This window comes from Podarcis cretensis (assembly GCF_951804945.1).
Source record: "Podarcis cretensis genome assembly, chromosome: 11".
Taxonomy (NCBI): domain Eukaryota; kingdom Metazoa; phylum Chordata; class Lepidosauria; order Squamata; family Lacertidae; genus Podarcis; species Podarcis cretensis.
The window spans coordinates 40,226,203-40,239,851 of record NC_137180.1 but is presented as its reverse complement, the minus strand read 5'-3'; the positions used below and the strand labels follow the sequence as shown (position 1 = coordinate 40,239,851).

The window sequence follows — 13,649 nt, the reverse complement described above, 5'->3', positions numbered from 1 at the left end:
AAATCCTAGATCAGCTCCCCTAGATCGGATTGTTTCTATGCACAGTTTGGAGTAAGGAGGAAACTCTGAGAAGGAGTCGAGGCCGGGAGCAACAACAAAGGAGACTGTCAGGCTTCCCTGGGACGCTCCTACCTTCCTGAGCCGCCTCGCGGTGTTGAAGCAGGAGTTCAGAAAAGGGACCCCCGAGGGCGCCGGATGAGCAACACTGCTGGGCGAGAGCAGTTGGCTTTGGGCAGCCTCCATTCGAGCGTCCCAAATGGGGGAGGGGGGGTCCAGGCGACGCTCCCCGCCCTCCTCTCCTCCTCTCCCGAAAATAAAAGAGCCATCAGTGCCCAATGAAAATGGCGCAGAAGAGGTGAGATGGCCCAGCCCCGACGGCATTACAGGGCATCAGATGTCTGCAAAGCATCCATAGTAGAAGGAGATGCCTGGGGGGAGGGGAGTTCATGAAGAGGTGAGGTGGAGGATAAGACCCACACACCCAGTGCCTACCCTACCCCTCTCCCAGCCCCCCACTTCACCCCCCAGAAGCGTGTCTCTCTGTGTGTGTGTGCTGTCCCTCCCTGCGCTCCAGTCACTGCGTGCAAAACTTGCACTTGATGATCTTCTTAAAAGCACTTTGGAAATCTTTGTTGAAGTAGGCATAGATGACCGGGTTGAGGAGCGAGTTGGAGTAGCCTAGCCAGTTGATGACGGCGCCCAGCCAGTCCGGCATGTAGCAGCCCGAGCCGCACAAGGGCAAGACCAGCGCCACGATGAAGAAGGGCAGCCAGCACAGGATGAAGGTGCCCATGATGATGCCCAGAGTCTTGACCGTCTTCCTCTCCCGGGCCAGGGCCATCTTGCGCTTGGCCTCTGCGTTCTTGGGCTCGTTCTTGCGCTCCGTCGACGGCGTGGCCGCCCCCGAGCTGCCTTGGGGAGGGTGGTGGTGGTGATGATGATGGTGGTGATGGTGGTGGTGGTTGGGCAGGGGCAGGTGGCTCTTGGTGGAGTTCGACGGGTTGACCTCGAGGATTTCCAAGGCAGCCACCGGGCAGTCCTCTCCCAGCCGGAGGGCCCCATTGACGCACGGGCCCTCAGGCCCTTTGGGCTCGACTGCGCTTTTCCAGCTGCGCTGGGGACCCCCGTTGCTCCGCTTGGGCTCCCCGCTGGACGGCGAGGCCGACAGGCAGGTGTCGGCCACCTTCTCGGAGTCCTCGTGCTGCTGCTGCTTCTTGTCTGCTTTCTTGACGGTCTTGCGGATCCTGAAACGCGCCGCCTTGAAGATGCGCCCGTAAAGGACCAGCATGAGCAGCAGCGGGATGTAGAAGGCTCCGAAGGTGGAGTAGATGGTGTAGCCGGGGTCCTTGCTGATGGTGCAGGCGTTGGGGTCGGCCCTGTCCTCTGGGGTCCGCCAGCCCAGCATGGGCGGGATGGAGATGAGGAAGCCGATCAGCCACGTCAGGCTGATGAGGACGGCGGCCCGACGGGGCGTCCGCTTGTTGACGTAGTCGATGGGGTCCGTGATGGCCCAGTAGCGGTCCAGGGCGATGGCGCACAGGTGCAGAATGGACGAGGTGCAGCACAGCACGTCGAGGGAGTTGAAGATGTCGCAGGTCACCTGGCCCAGCGTCCACTTGCCCAGCACCTGGTACAGGGCGGCCATGGGCAGCACGAGCACCGACACCATCAGGTCCGTGACGGCCAGGGAGCCGATCAGGTAGTTCGCCACAGTCTGCAAGGTGCGCTCCAGGGCGATGGCGGCGATGACACACGCGTTGCCCACCACGGCGAACAAGATCAGCGCGCCCAGCACCACCGACGTGCCCAGCTGGTAACCCAGGGTGGCCGCAGGCGACGGGCTAGTCGGCTGGCTGCCGTTGGCCGCCGTCGTGCTGTTGGGCATCTCCATGGCGGAAGGGGGCCGGAGGGAGGAGCGGGGGGCGAGGGGGGCCGAGGAGGCAGCGCCTTCACTCCGGCGGCGGCGGCGGCAGCGGCGGTGGGCAGCAGCACTTCCAGAGGGTCAGCACCACCATGGCCCCCCGACGGGACGGGCGGAGAGAGGCGGCGGCGGCTGGCGGGACTCACGCGCCCCTGGGCGGGCTAAGGCCAGGCAGCGCCTCGGGCTAGCTCCAGTCCCGGCACACCGGCTGCATCTCCTGTTCCTCCTCCTCCTCCTCCTGTTCCTCCTCGGCTAGGCATTCCCGGGAGCAGTGCCCAGCACCTCCTCTCGAGCTTCCTTGCTGCTACTGCTGCCACTGCCCCCTCCCGCTGCCGCCGCCGCCGCTCAACCCTCAGGCGGCCCCCACTTGCTGCTGGGCTGGCTCTCCTGCTTCCTCTTCCTCGCCCTTCCTTCTCAAAGTCTCTCTGCTTCTCTCTGGCTCTTGCCCGCCGCTTCTTATCCTCCCTGCCACATCCCCCCGTCACTCACTCACTGAGCTTGGCTTCTCGCAGCCTCCGGTCGCTCTCGCCGTCCTCTCTCTCTCTCTCTCTCTCTCTCTCTCTCTCTCTCTCTCTCTCTGCTGCTCCTCTTCCTGCCGCTGCCTCTTGGGCTCCCTCCTCGACTTCTTTGTCTCCTTTATTTATTTATTTCCTTCTGCCTGGATCCCATTTATTTTCTCTCTGCCCCACTTCTTCTCTTCTTCCTCCCTTGTCTGCCCTCTCCCGCCTTCTCCCTCGCTTCTGCTCCGCTTCTCTAGCCCTCGCTGCTGCTGCTGCTGCTGCTGCTCTCTTTCTGCAGCCGCTCTTCCCCCGTCCACACACTCACACACACACTTTTTGTAGTCCTCGCTGCCTGCTGCCAGCCCTCCCCTTCGTCTTCTCCTTGTCACCCCGTCGGCTTCTTTGCTCCTCTTTCAGCCTTTGGGTCTGCCCCCGTCTCCTCTCCTTTCCCTCCTTCTTCTTTTCACTTCTCCATTGCCAAGGACTGCTGAGATCTCTCGCCTTCAGCATTTTGTTGCCCCCCTCCCCCCCCCCCCCAATTCTCCTCCTCTCGGGTTTATTTCCTCCCTCCTCCTCCCCTCGGCCCCTCCCTTTCACTTCTCCGCTCCCCCCCTCCACACACACACACACAACGCCCCCACATAGACACCTCGTGTGCGTTAGTGGGTGCTTCTCGCCGGATGACATGGGACTCTGTGCCGATGGTCCTTTTCGTCAATGGAATCTGGGGCAGCATTCACTGGGTGCCTTAGCAGCCATAGGGGAGTAAGGATAGGACCGATAGGACACATTGTCTCCTCCCCACCCCAGCACACATTCACACATGATCCATACACATGTCAGAAACTAGACCAGATAGATTCTCTAAAGGAAGGGGAACCCCCTACACGCAACGCAAACCGCCTCCTGCTCCCCGCCCCCCATCGCAACCCTCCAACAGCAGGCGAGAGTCGTTAAAAAAGAGCAAAAAGTTATAGTGGTGTTGCTGGGACTGCTTCGCCGCGCGTCAGCCGCGCCTCCCCTTGAAAACCCAGTCCCTGTAGGTGCGCCCTCACGTCTACCCAGGGTCTACCCAGCCAGGAGTGCCAAAGAGGCAGGATGCAGTGGAGACCGAGCTTCGTCTTGGCCGGAGGCGACCCGGAGGAACTGGCGGGGGCTTGACGAGGGAAAGCAGCCAGAACCGCTGAACTGAGCTCTCCGTCTCTCATTACGCTTCGTTTCAACTGGAACGCTTTGCCCGGGGAAGCAGCTCCGCTGAACCAGCGGAGGGTGACTGGCGAGGCTTGCGAGAACCGTAGGGAAGGGATCCCCCTTCCCTCCCCCCCGAACCGCTTCGTTCCCTAGCTGGAATCGGGCGCTTTGCAAGGAAGGCGGCGGCGGCGGCGAATGGGCATCCCTGCTCCCCCCCCCCCGCCTTCCTCGCGGCAGCAGAGGCGACGAAGTCCATTTCGGCGCCGGCTGGCGAGCGCCAGGATTTCAGCACCCTGGACAGCGCTGAGCTTCAAGGGCATTTGTCGCCACCTGCAGGCGCGCCACGTCGGGCTTCGCCTGTTCAGCTCGCGTACCTGCGCTGGGAGACTCGGAAAGCCTCTCCAGATAGCTCTGTAGGCAGAGAACGACCACGTTTCGGCGCGCCCGTGGGCAGCTGCTTCCCCGCTGAAAACGACCGCTTCGGGTCGTTTGAATGCATCTGCCCGAAAAGTCCCTGAAACTCCACGTCGCCTTTGCCCACCTCGGGTCAGCGGGGGCGGGGGGAAAGGCGGGGGAAGGCATCGCTTGGGCGCCTTGAAGCGAAATGTACTCGAGCGCTCCGTCTTTTATTCTCTCCCTCCTCTCCTTTTTCCTTGAACTTTTGTTGCTACCATTTCACAGACAGGTAAATCGGACCGCCCTGGTGTTTCAGAGCAGCTGAGTGTCGGTGTGTGGGCACATTTGCCTGGAGGTTACAATTAGCCCTTTTATTTCGCCTAATCACAAAGGCTCGAAAGGGGTTTGGATTGTTTGGAGTGGGGGAGTCCATAAAAGGCAGCACTTCAGTTCCAAAATGATGCAGCACAAAGGCTGGATATAAGCCGCGCTATCTGCTTTGAAAGACCCCACTGCTAATTGCAGGTGATCTTTAAAGGTGGCTGTTACTAAGCAGTTAGGAAAAAGTGCTCTGCACTTAGCTAGCACTTCAGGGTTAAGGGGGGTGCTTTGGCACTGAAAACAAGAACACAGGAAGCAACCTTATACTGAGTCTTCCCATCTATCTCAGTATTGTCTACACTGACTGGCAGCGACTATCTAGGGTTTCAGGCACGGGTGTCCCCCCCCCTCCCCTCCCAGCCCTATCTGGAAATGCTGGGAAATGAACCTGGAAATTTCTGCAGACACAGCAAATGATTTACCACTAAACTCCCTGGAAAGGTTCTGGAGCTGACTCTTAGCTTGCACCAACACTTTATAATATAAGCATATGGGAAGGCATACGGTCACCAGGTACTTTTTAATTGCAGCCAACAATGATTTTCAGTGAACTTAAATGAAAAGGGACCCCAGCCCAAAGAATTGTATGTCCGCTGAAATTTCCCGTAAGGAATGGTGACTTGTATAGCAGCTAAAGAGTTTGTTTCGTTTCTGGGTGTGCAATCGCACCAGAAAGTCATTGTCAATCTGGCTGTACGTGGATGACTGTGCAGCTGTTTTTCTAAGCTCTTCCAACTTCCAATGGAGTAAATGAATCGTTTTGTCCTAGAACCTTTGAACTGAATTAGTTGGGTCACACAATGATCAATAAAAGAGCCAAGGTAAGGGGAATAGACCAAGGCAGGTTTCTATAGCGTCATGTCCTTGAAGTATCTTAAGATGGATTTGTTTACATGTTGTCCACTCAAATCATCTGGAAGCACTGTAGCACAGAGTCATTTAGGAATATCGTATCCATCCACTAGATACTGGTCACTGAAAGTGGAGAGGTTTGTCTGGTTGTTTCTGAATCTGTTTTCTGGATTCTGTCATGTCTCACACACACAAAAGCAAGGATCCATTCTGTCCTGCTCTCTCTGCTCAAAGGAAAGTTGCATTGCAGGAAATTACAATGCAACCAAGTATTGAAATTGCTGATGTCCAAAAGATAAAGGATGCTATAGCTTCACTTGATAGAAAGAGGCAAAAAAAAAAAAAACAACCAAAACAACAACAACTAAAAGAGAGCTTGAAATTAAAACAGTATCTCTGGGAACAATCTGAAATGAGCATCAGATTGGCACACCGTAAATCAGTGCATTTCTAGCTGGTAAACATCTCCAAAAAGTTCAGAGGGTTTGGGGCTGGTGACAATTAGCTGACAATTTTATTTTGTTGACAAGAGTGTCAGTTTCACTGGAAGAAAGAACTGAAAATCCTGAGGAAAATAATATCACTAGGTTGGTGGGATTTTCTGCATCTCTTTACAAGGTTCTTTTAATAAAGAAAGGGGATTTTGCACCCCAGTTTGCCCTCAGACATTTTTAGAGTTGAATGTTGCTTAGAACAATGTTTTTTCTTTTAAAAATGTTGCTCTTAAGAACATAATTTATAAATTGCCTTGTTGGATCAGACCAAAGGTTTATCTAATCTATAATTCATTTTCCAACCATGACAGCCAGATACCCTTCAAAAAGGGTATAATGAAGAATAACTACCTCTGTCCTTGGTTCTTAATAACTAGCAATCAAGTCCACAACACACACACACACACACACACCACACAAGCTCCTTTTTCAGCTATCATATATACTACTAACAGCAAACTCATTATCCGAGTGCTAATAATTATGTAGCCAAAATGGCACTATCGTGCACATGAGTTGGCTTGAGGGAACCCCAAGGTTTGCAGAAATGCCACAAAATTTGGGGGGGGGCAAGGAGAGACCCAAAATAGTCTAGTGAGGACTCAGCATGGTCAGTGGCCACAGAACACAGAGCGACATAGAAGGGAGAATATATTTTTGGGAGTGGAAAGGAAAACCAGGGAGAAAGGAATGGAATGTCCTGGAATGGGGCATTAATTGGCTGGAACTCTGAACAGGAGCACTCCTATTGCAACATTTAGTCACAGAGGTGCACCTTGAGGTGTCTAATAACATTAGTCCCACCTTCTCTCAAACAATTAGAGGCATTATGGGTAAAGCAGTCATACGTGAAACCTGCAAAGAGAAATTGTGTTTGCATTTCCAACTGTGCATTTGAATATCAGCTACTGCTGGGTCTCCAATAATACTTGGCGGGGGAGACTATTATTAACTTTATGATGAGGCCCTTGATGCATTCATACATATCTTCTTTCCTAAACAGAACACTACATTGTGGATTTCATAATCCTACATCTACATGAGCTTACATAAAAGGAGCCATAGCTCAATGGTAAGAGCACATTATTGATACAGCTACAGCCCTAGGTTTTCTTTCTGGTGCTTCATCACAGTTAAAAAGGATCTGAGGAGGCAGGGAACAGAGAGAATTATGTGCAAGACCTTGGAATACCACTGCCAGTCAGAGTAGACCAGTGTAGACCAGTCAAACCTAAGCTGGTGCCCTTCAGATGCTTTGGACTAAAACTCGGACTGTCAGCCCCAGTCAAAGGTAGGAATGGACACTGGGGCTCCTATTGTTAGCAAAATGACTTGGTATACCACACTGTCCTCCTAGGATGGCCATTAAATGACAATATAAGGGTGTGGGGTGTGGGGAGATCTGGAAAGGAATGGTGGCTGCCAGAAGAGGAACATACAGATGGTGGGAATGAGAAAGAAAGAAAGAAAGAAAGAAAGAAAGAAAGAAAGAAAGAAAGAAAGAAAGAAAGAAGCCACTACTAGAGGAAAGGTGAGTTCCCCCAATCCCCCCTTCTTTTCAATCATTTTCTTCCACTCTCCAATTTTGGCACCTTCATAGAAGTTTCTGCTCAGGACTACTTAAGGGGAGGAGAGGGTTTCACATGTAATGCTGAACCATAGGACAAGCTGCAGCTTCTCCTCTCCTCCTCCTCCTCCTCCTCCTCCAATGCAATCACGAGGAAGCAGTTCAAAGCTTCCACTTCCATTTTAGATTAAGCGCAGTTTTGTGTTGTGTCTGAACCCGAAACAGTGTATAATCTTAACTATGGTTTGCTGAAACAAGTCAATTTTTCAAACCAAGGTTTATATTAACAAATATTTGGGTTCTAAGAACATAGCATGCTCTGATTAATTTTAAAAAAAAAATAGAGGATTCCAAAGCCCTCAAGGTCACACCAGAGAAGTAGCAACACTGGAGAGAGATTAGGACCCTAAACTGTGTCCAAACAAGCCCTATGATTCTCAGTGTTCTATTTGCAGTCCCTTTCTTAGTACTTTTTGATAATCAATTATTTTGCTGCTGCAGCAGACTGTGCTAATATTTCTACTGAGCTTTCTACTCTGCCCCATGACCTCTTTTGTAGGCAACTGCAGCTATACTAGATTTCCATAGCAGCTGTCACTGGACTAGAGCCCACCAGGTGTTATTGAACTCCTGGCTCATCCAGCATGGCCACAAAGGACAGGAATGGTGGGAGTAGCAATCCAAAAGCACCTAGGGGCACCAGGTTGGGGAAGACTGCCATAGAACATACATTTCCCACACATCACTTTCTTATGTGACCATCTCTTGTTAAGTTCTCACACTTCCTTGGAGGTTTTTAAGCAGAGGTTGGATGGCCATCAGTCATGTATGATTTAGTTCACAGGCAACTGGACTAGATCCTCAGCATCCGTTCCAACTCCACAATTATTTGATTCATAGTTGTGACTTAGGCTGCAACACCATTGGACTTCTGAGTAGACATGCCTAAGATCTGGCTTGAAATTTGTTTATTGTTTCCTTTTGGAGACAATATAGGTTTTAATTTCCTGGCTTCCAATAATCTTCACATGGTTAGAGAGAGAAAATAATAAAGGAGGTAAACCCTGTATTTGTGGTCACCAACTTCTGCCTTCATGCACATGTATATAATGGTACCTCTGCATTTTTTCCTTTCTTCTCTTTAACTGAAAAGCAGCCTTGGGAGACTGAAATCAGAAGTGGAAGAGTCAGTGGTAGACTCAATAGGGGCATAGTCATTTCCCCATTGGCAATTGTTCTGCCCAAAGTTGGCTCCCCATGCAGTGGCGTAGCGTGGGGGGTGCCAGGGGTGCCGGCCGCACCGGGCGCAACATCTGGGGGGGCGCGAGTCCAGAGGGAAGGGACAAGTTCCTTCCTCCGCCAGGCTCCCTGCCGCCACCGCCAGCCTTGCGCCCTAGCGCGCGCACGCCCCCTGCCGCCGCTGCCGCTGCGGCAGCGCTCCACTCACTGCTCGCAGGAGGAGCAGCCGCTGCAGCAGCACCGACGCCGCCACCAACGCCTGGCCGGGCACGGGCAGCCTCCGCACCCCGCCGCCGCCGCCATCTCCTCGGCCCAGCCACAGGCGGCGGCTGCTTCTGCCGACTGGGAGGGAGGAGAGCTCCGAGGGGCCTCACCGCGCCCTGCGCTCCCCAAAACCCTCCGAGAGGAAGCCGGCGGGCGGGCAAGGGTCTCCCGGCGGAAGGGGGCGCTGCTGGCTCCGGCTCTCAGCGCAAGTCTCAGCTGCAGGGGGGGGGTCGGGCGAGGACGGAGCGCGGCTGGAAGCCCCCGGACCAGGCCGGGGGGAGGAGAGGCGCTCGCCAAGCCCGGATCTGGAGCGCCTCGGAGCGCGGGCTCCACCTACAGCCCAAGGAGAGGAGGGGGCGGGGAGGCACCCGAGGGGAGGTCGCTTCGGCTGCCTCGGCCCGCGGGGGCTCCGCAAATAATAAATTTAATAAATTCCTGTTGAGCCTTAAGGGGGGGGTCCTTGGCTCCTTCGCTCGCCCCCAGCCCCAGTGGCGTAGCGTGGGCGTGCAGGGGGGGCGGCCACAACATCTGGGGGGGCGCCCTCGCACTCGAGTGCTAAAATCCAGGGGTTAGGGGGTGCAAATTACTTGCCTTGCCCCGGGTGCTGACAACCCACGCTATGCCACTGTCCCCATGTAACATTCTTTATCAAAACTAAAATATATGTGGCATTTTAGTGAAGGGAAATAGCTAGAAAGAAAAGAATCAAGTATCCCATTTCTTCACCACTACCATGCTTCCAGCATCAGATATTCTCCTACTCATACAATAATTCTGAGCTTTATTTGATGGGTCTTAGTAAGAGGGTATATCAATTATATTTAATCCTCTACAGACTCATGTGCTTGGGTTAACTAACAAAGGAGAAAATGACTGGTGCCAGTTTTAAAACCGTGGGGCTAGCACATAAAAAGCTAGAGTTTTAAAAACTCTACCCAGTAGGCAGATTAAAGAAGCATAGGAATGGGTTATTAAACCTTATTTTAATGCCTTCCCAGGGCCATAGCTAGGGAGCGGTGAGGTGGGCCCCCGCTAGGGGCGCAGGTGATTTGGGGGCACAAAATTGGCTAAAAATATGTCCATAAATATAAATATTGATTATTGCCTCATAAGAAATGGTTTTGGTGGAGGGAGGGGGTTGGAGGAGAGGCAGAAAGAAGAGCTAATTTGTTCGTGGCTAGGGGACACAATCTGGATGGTTCTACCAGGGATGTAAGATCACCTAGCCACAGCTCTGTGCCTTCCAGCTGCTTGAGGCAGCTGGCCTCCTTACTACCCTCATGCAATGAAACACTCTGAAGTAAGTTTAAAAATGCTTTTCTTAATCCGAGGTCACAGCCATGCATTATCCTATGTAACAATAAGGAATGCAGGTAAATGTTCTTGGATAGAAATGTATAGCAAAGGCAGCCTCAGACACATATCTGAGGCAGAGAGGTATGTTGAGGCATGTCTGCCTCCATCACTTGCAGTGGAGAGGGGGAGAGGGAGGGAGGGAGAGAGGGAGAGGAACAGGAACAGGAACAGGAAACAAGCCTTACTCCCTTCTTCTCAGGAGAAGCGGGAGGTGACCTCACTGAGCCTAGTGTAGCAATTTAGAACTCTGCGGTCCTTAACCCCTTCACATACTAACTAGCATCTCCAAAGTAAAAGCAAACTGGGAATAAATCCCATTGAACTCAGTGGGACATACTATTGAGCAGATACAGGATTGAGTTACTAAATGTTCCTTTCAGCATCAGGTTATGAAACCTGAGTATTCCAGAAGGCTTTGAGATAGCACTTTGTAGCCATTTCTGCACAGTGGCTTTGACAGTGTTGCTATTCTCTGTGTTATTAATTGTTTTTCTCTTGCAGCTGTGTGGAATTTCCTGTTGGAAATAGGGTCATTATTATTCTTTACTTCTTTTGTATTTGGTGTTTGGAGACTGTATTTTATCAGTAATTAGCAATATGATTTGACATTTTTATCTGGTTTTATCCTTTATCAGTTGCATTGGATCCATCTCAGTGGAGAATGTGGGGTGCAAGCAGTTAAAATAAGATAATTAATAAATATAAATAATATTTAGATTAAATTAATAAAGCTGGGGAGTTACCTAGCTGCTGAGTAAGCTTTTCAAGTTCTGTAGTATCATTGGAGCTAATGGTCTGGAACCAACATCTGCCCCAGTATTTTTTAAACTAAAGAGCTATAGTCCTTATTAGTATTCTGGGGAGAGAGTTCTAGAAACATCTCACAAGTGCAGGATATACATACATATAATAAATAAACTGAAAAGCTACAAATGTTGCAATCCTATACCCCCTTAACTGGAAGGAAGCCCCATTGAATTCATTGGGATTTGCATCTGAGTAGACATGGCTCAAATTGCATTGCAACCCTAATTAGCAGTTAAGAGGGGCACAATCCAAGCACTTGCCACCAATGAGGCTTTATGGAGTAGCAGGTCCACTGCCTCATCTACAGCCATGCTGCTCATGGAAGCCAGGGAAGCAGGAGGACTATAGCTGTTGTACTGGACCTGCTGCTCCATAAAGCCTAGAGCTGGTACAGCGATCAGACCTGATTTGGGTCCCATGCTATTGCATGATGGTAGTGAAACAGACTGGGAATCCAATGGAACCTGGCCAGCTTAGCTCCACCCTGCAGGCATCTCACTGACAATGGTATTCCCACCCACTGGTTCTGTGGGCAGAAGGGGTACTGCCTCACTGGCTGAGTGACACTAGCACCACTCTGGTGGCAGCTGGTGGGAGGCTACCTCAGCCAGGAGAGCTGGGTGGGACACTTCTGCTGAATCTATACATATACAGCAGCTCGGGGCAAAGCAGGTCAGGGTGGAAGAAGGTTAGATTGCAATATTGTTCTTTTCTTTCCTCAATACATTTTCAATAGGACTGAGCTGAAATTTCTTGGAAAAGAATTATCTGGCCTGAAAAAGAAACAAGTCCATGAATTTTGTGTGCAGCTGTGGATCCAGTTTTTAAATATTGTACAATACTATTTTTATATCTGATGGGAGCCATGTCTTGGTCCTTGCTCCTTCCCATCCTTCTGTCTTAAACCATGAAACGAAATGAAATAATAATATGAAACAACAACCATTGAGTTTCATTATCCATTAGTGAAATTAATTCTCAGAGGCAGTGTGGTGTAGTGGTTAGAGTATAAGACTAGGACTTGGAAGACCAGGGTTCAAATCCCTCTATTCAGCCTTGAGGCTTACTGGATGACCTTGAGCCAGTCACTCACACTCAGTCTAACCTACTTCACAGGGTTTTTGTGAGGATAAAGGGGGAATGGACAGAACTATGTAGGCTGCCTTGTGATCCTTGAAGGAAAGATGAGACATAAATGCAATAAATAAATAATCTGAGCTCAAATTTCCCTGATCAATTTCTTTTAAAACATGAATATTTGGCAATCAAACACATGTACACACCAATTTCAGAGGTAACATGGAGAGTTTTGGAAAAGCGTCCTCACTCAGTCATGCTATTCCACAAAGAGCAAATGCTGTCTGTTTTGCCTTTCTTCTTTGCACTAGAAATAGAATCAGCTAAGAAACACAAGGTCCTTGGCTTATTGCATTGCTTATTAGCTAGAATGATGCTGAAGTGTCACAGCATGCAGAAAGAGAATATGCTTCATTATGACTCTATTTGGACCACTAACCCCCTGCTACTGCCTCCCTCCCCCCCCCCCCCCCCGTTCTACAGGATGAGTCAGAGAGCTCTTGCTGCAACAACTGTAAGCATGACAGCTACATGGAAGTGCCAATAAATAAAGTTTTCCATTTGTAAATGGAACTTTCTCGGTGGAGAGGGGCTTCTGAGTTTGTGCTCGCTTTTACGGTGACGCTTGAGAGCTTGCTTTTCATCCAAACAGGCCTACAAATATTAAAAATGCAAGCCAATACACATCTCGAAACATAAAAACCATTAAAAGCAATCAGTTCAGAAAATCAAAGAAGGCAGACAACTGTACCAAAGAGCACATCCAAGAGATAAATAAATATATTTAAGCATTTCATTGTATTTCTTAATTTTCATATGATATTATATTGAATTAAAAAGCTTATCAGTTTTTCCCTGCCAACAAAATGGGTTGTCATTTGTATCAGAACAGCTTAGGACCAAAATCTTGTTGGACCACAAATTTCCATGCTAGTGTGCAAAAATCTTCAGATGGAGCCCAGTAAGGAAGCCATTGCCCATTGAAGGGATCATTGCCATGGCCTAATGATGATTGACTTGTGATGACATGGAGGTGGGCTGGTGCTATGGAATGCATTTCCTGCCAAATGGTATTCTGCTGGCTTTTAAAGATCCACCTGCTTACACAGGTATGCCATAATGTTTCAGCTTGAGCTTCCTGTTATAACTGCAGTGTTTGATAGGATTGCCTTATTTTACTTTAATTTTATCTTTATTTTAATGGGGTTGTTTTACTGTGTATATTCATTATGAATGCTCATATTTTAATGTTTGTGTGATGGGTTTTTATACTTGTAAACTGTTTAGATTAGATGGTGATGATCACAGAATCATAGAATTGTAGAGTTGGCCGGGACCATGAGGGTCATCTAGTCCAGCCCCCTGCAATGCAGGAATCCTGTCCACAGCCATCCCTGGGTGGGCTTGAACGACCAACCTTCTGGTTAACAGCCAGCTGTACTGCCCTACTGCACCATTCTCCAAGGTAGTTCCTATGAAGAAAGGGTATTCAGAGGCCTCCTTCCCAGGTAAAATTGTCTGGGTTTCCCAAATGCAATGATCTTCCTCTCAGCTAACATTCCTCTCCGGTTCACATGGTTGAACCAACTTGGGAGGTGGAGGTA

General features: G+C 50.2%; 1 protein-coding gene across 1 annotated transcript; it reads right to left on the bottom strand.

Annotated features, from left to right (window-relative positions):
* Positions 1-236: 236 nt before the first annotated feature.
* HTR1A (5-hydroxytryptamine receptor 1A) lies at positions 237-2,590 on the bottom strand. Its single transcript, XM_079995692.1, has one exon. It carries the CDS (start codon positions 1,889-1,891, stop codon positions 575-577), a length of 1,317 nt encoding a protein of 438 aa, XP_079851818.1. The 5' UTR covers positions 1,892-2,590; the 3' UTR covers positions 237-574.
* Between the last annotated feature and the right edge of the window lie 11,059 nt (positions 2,591-13,649).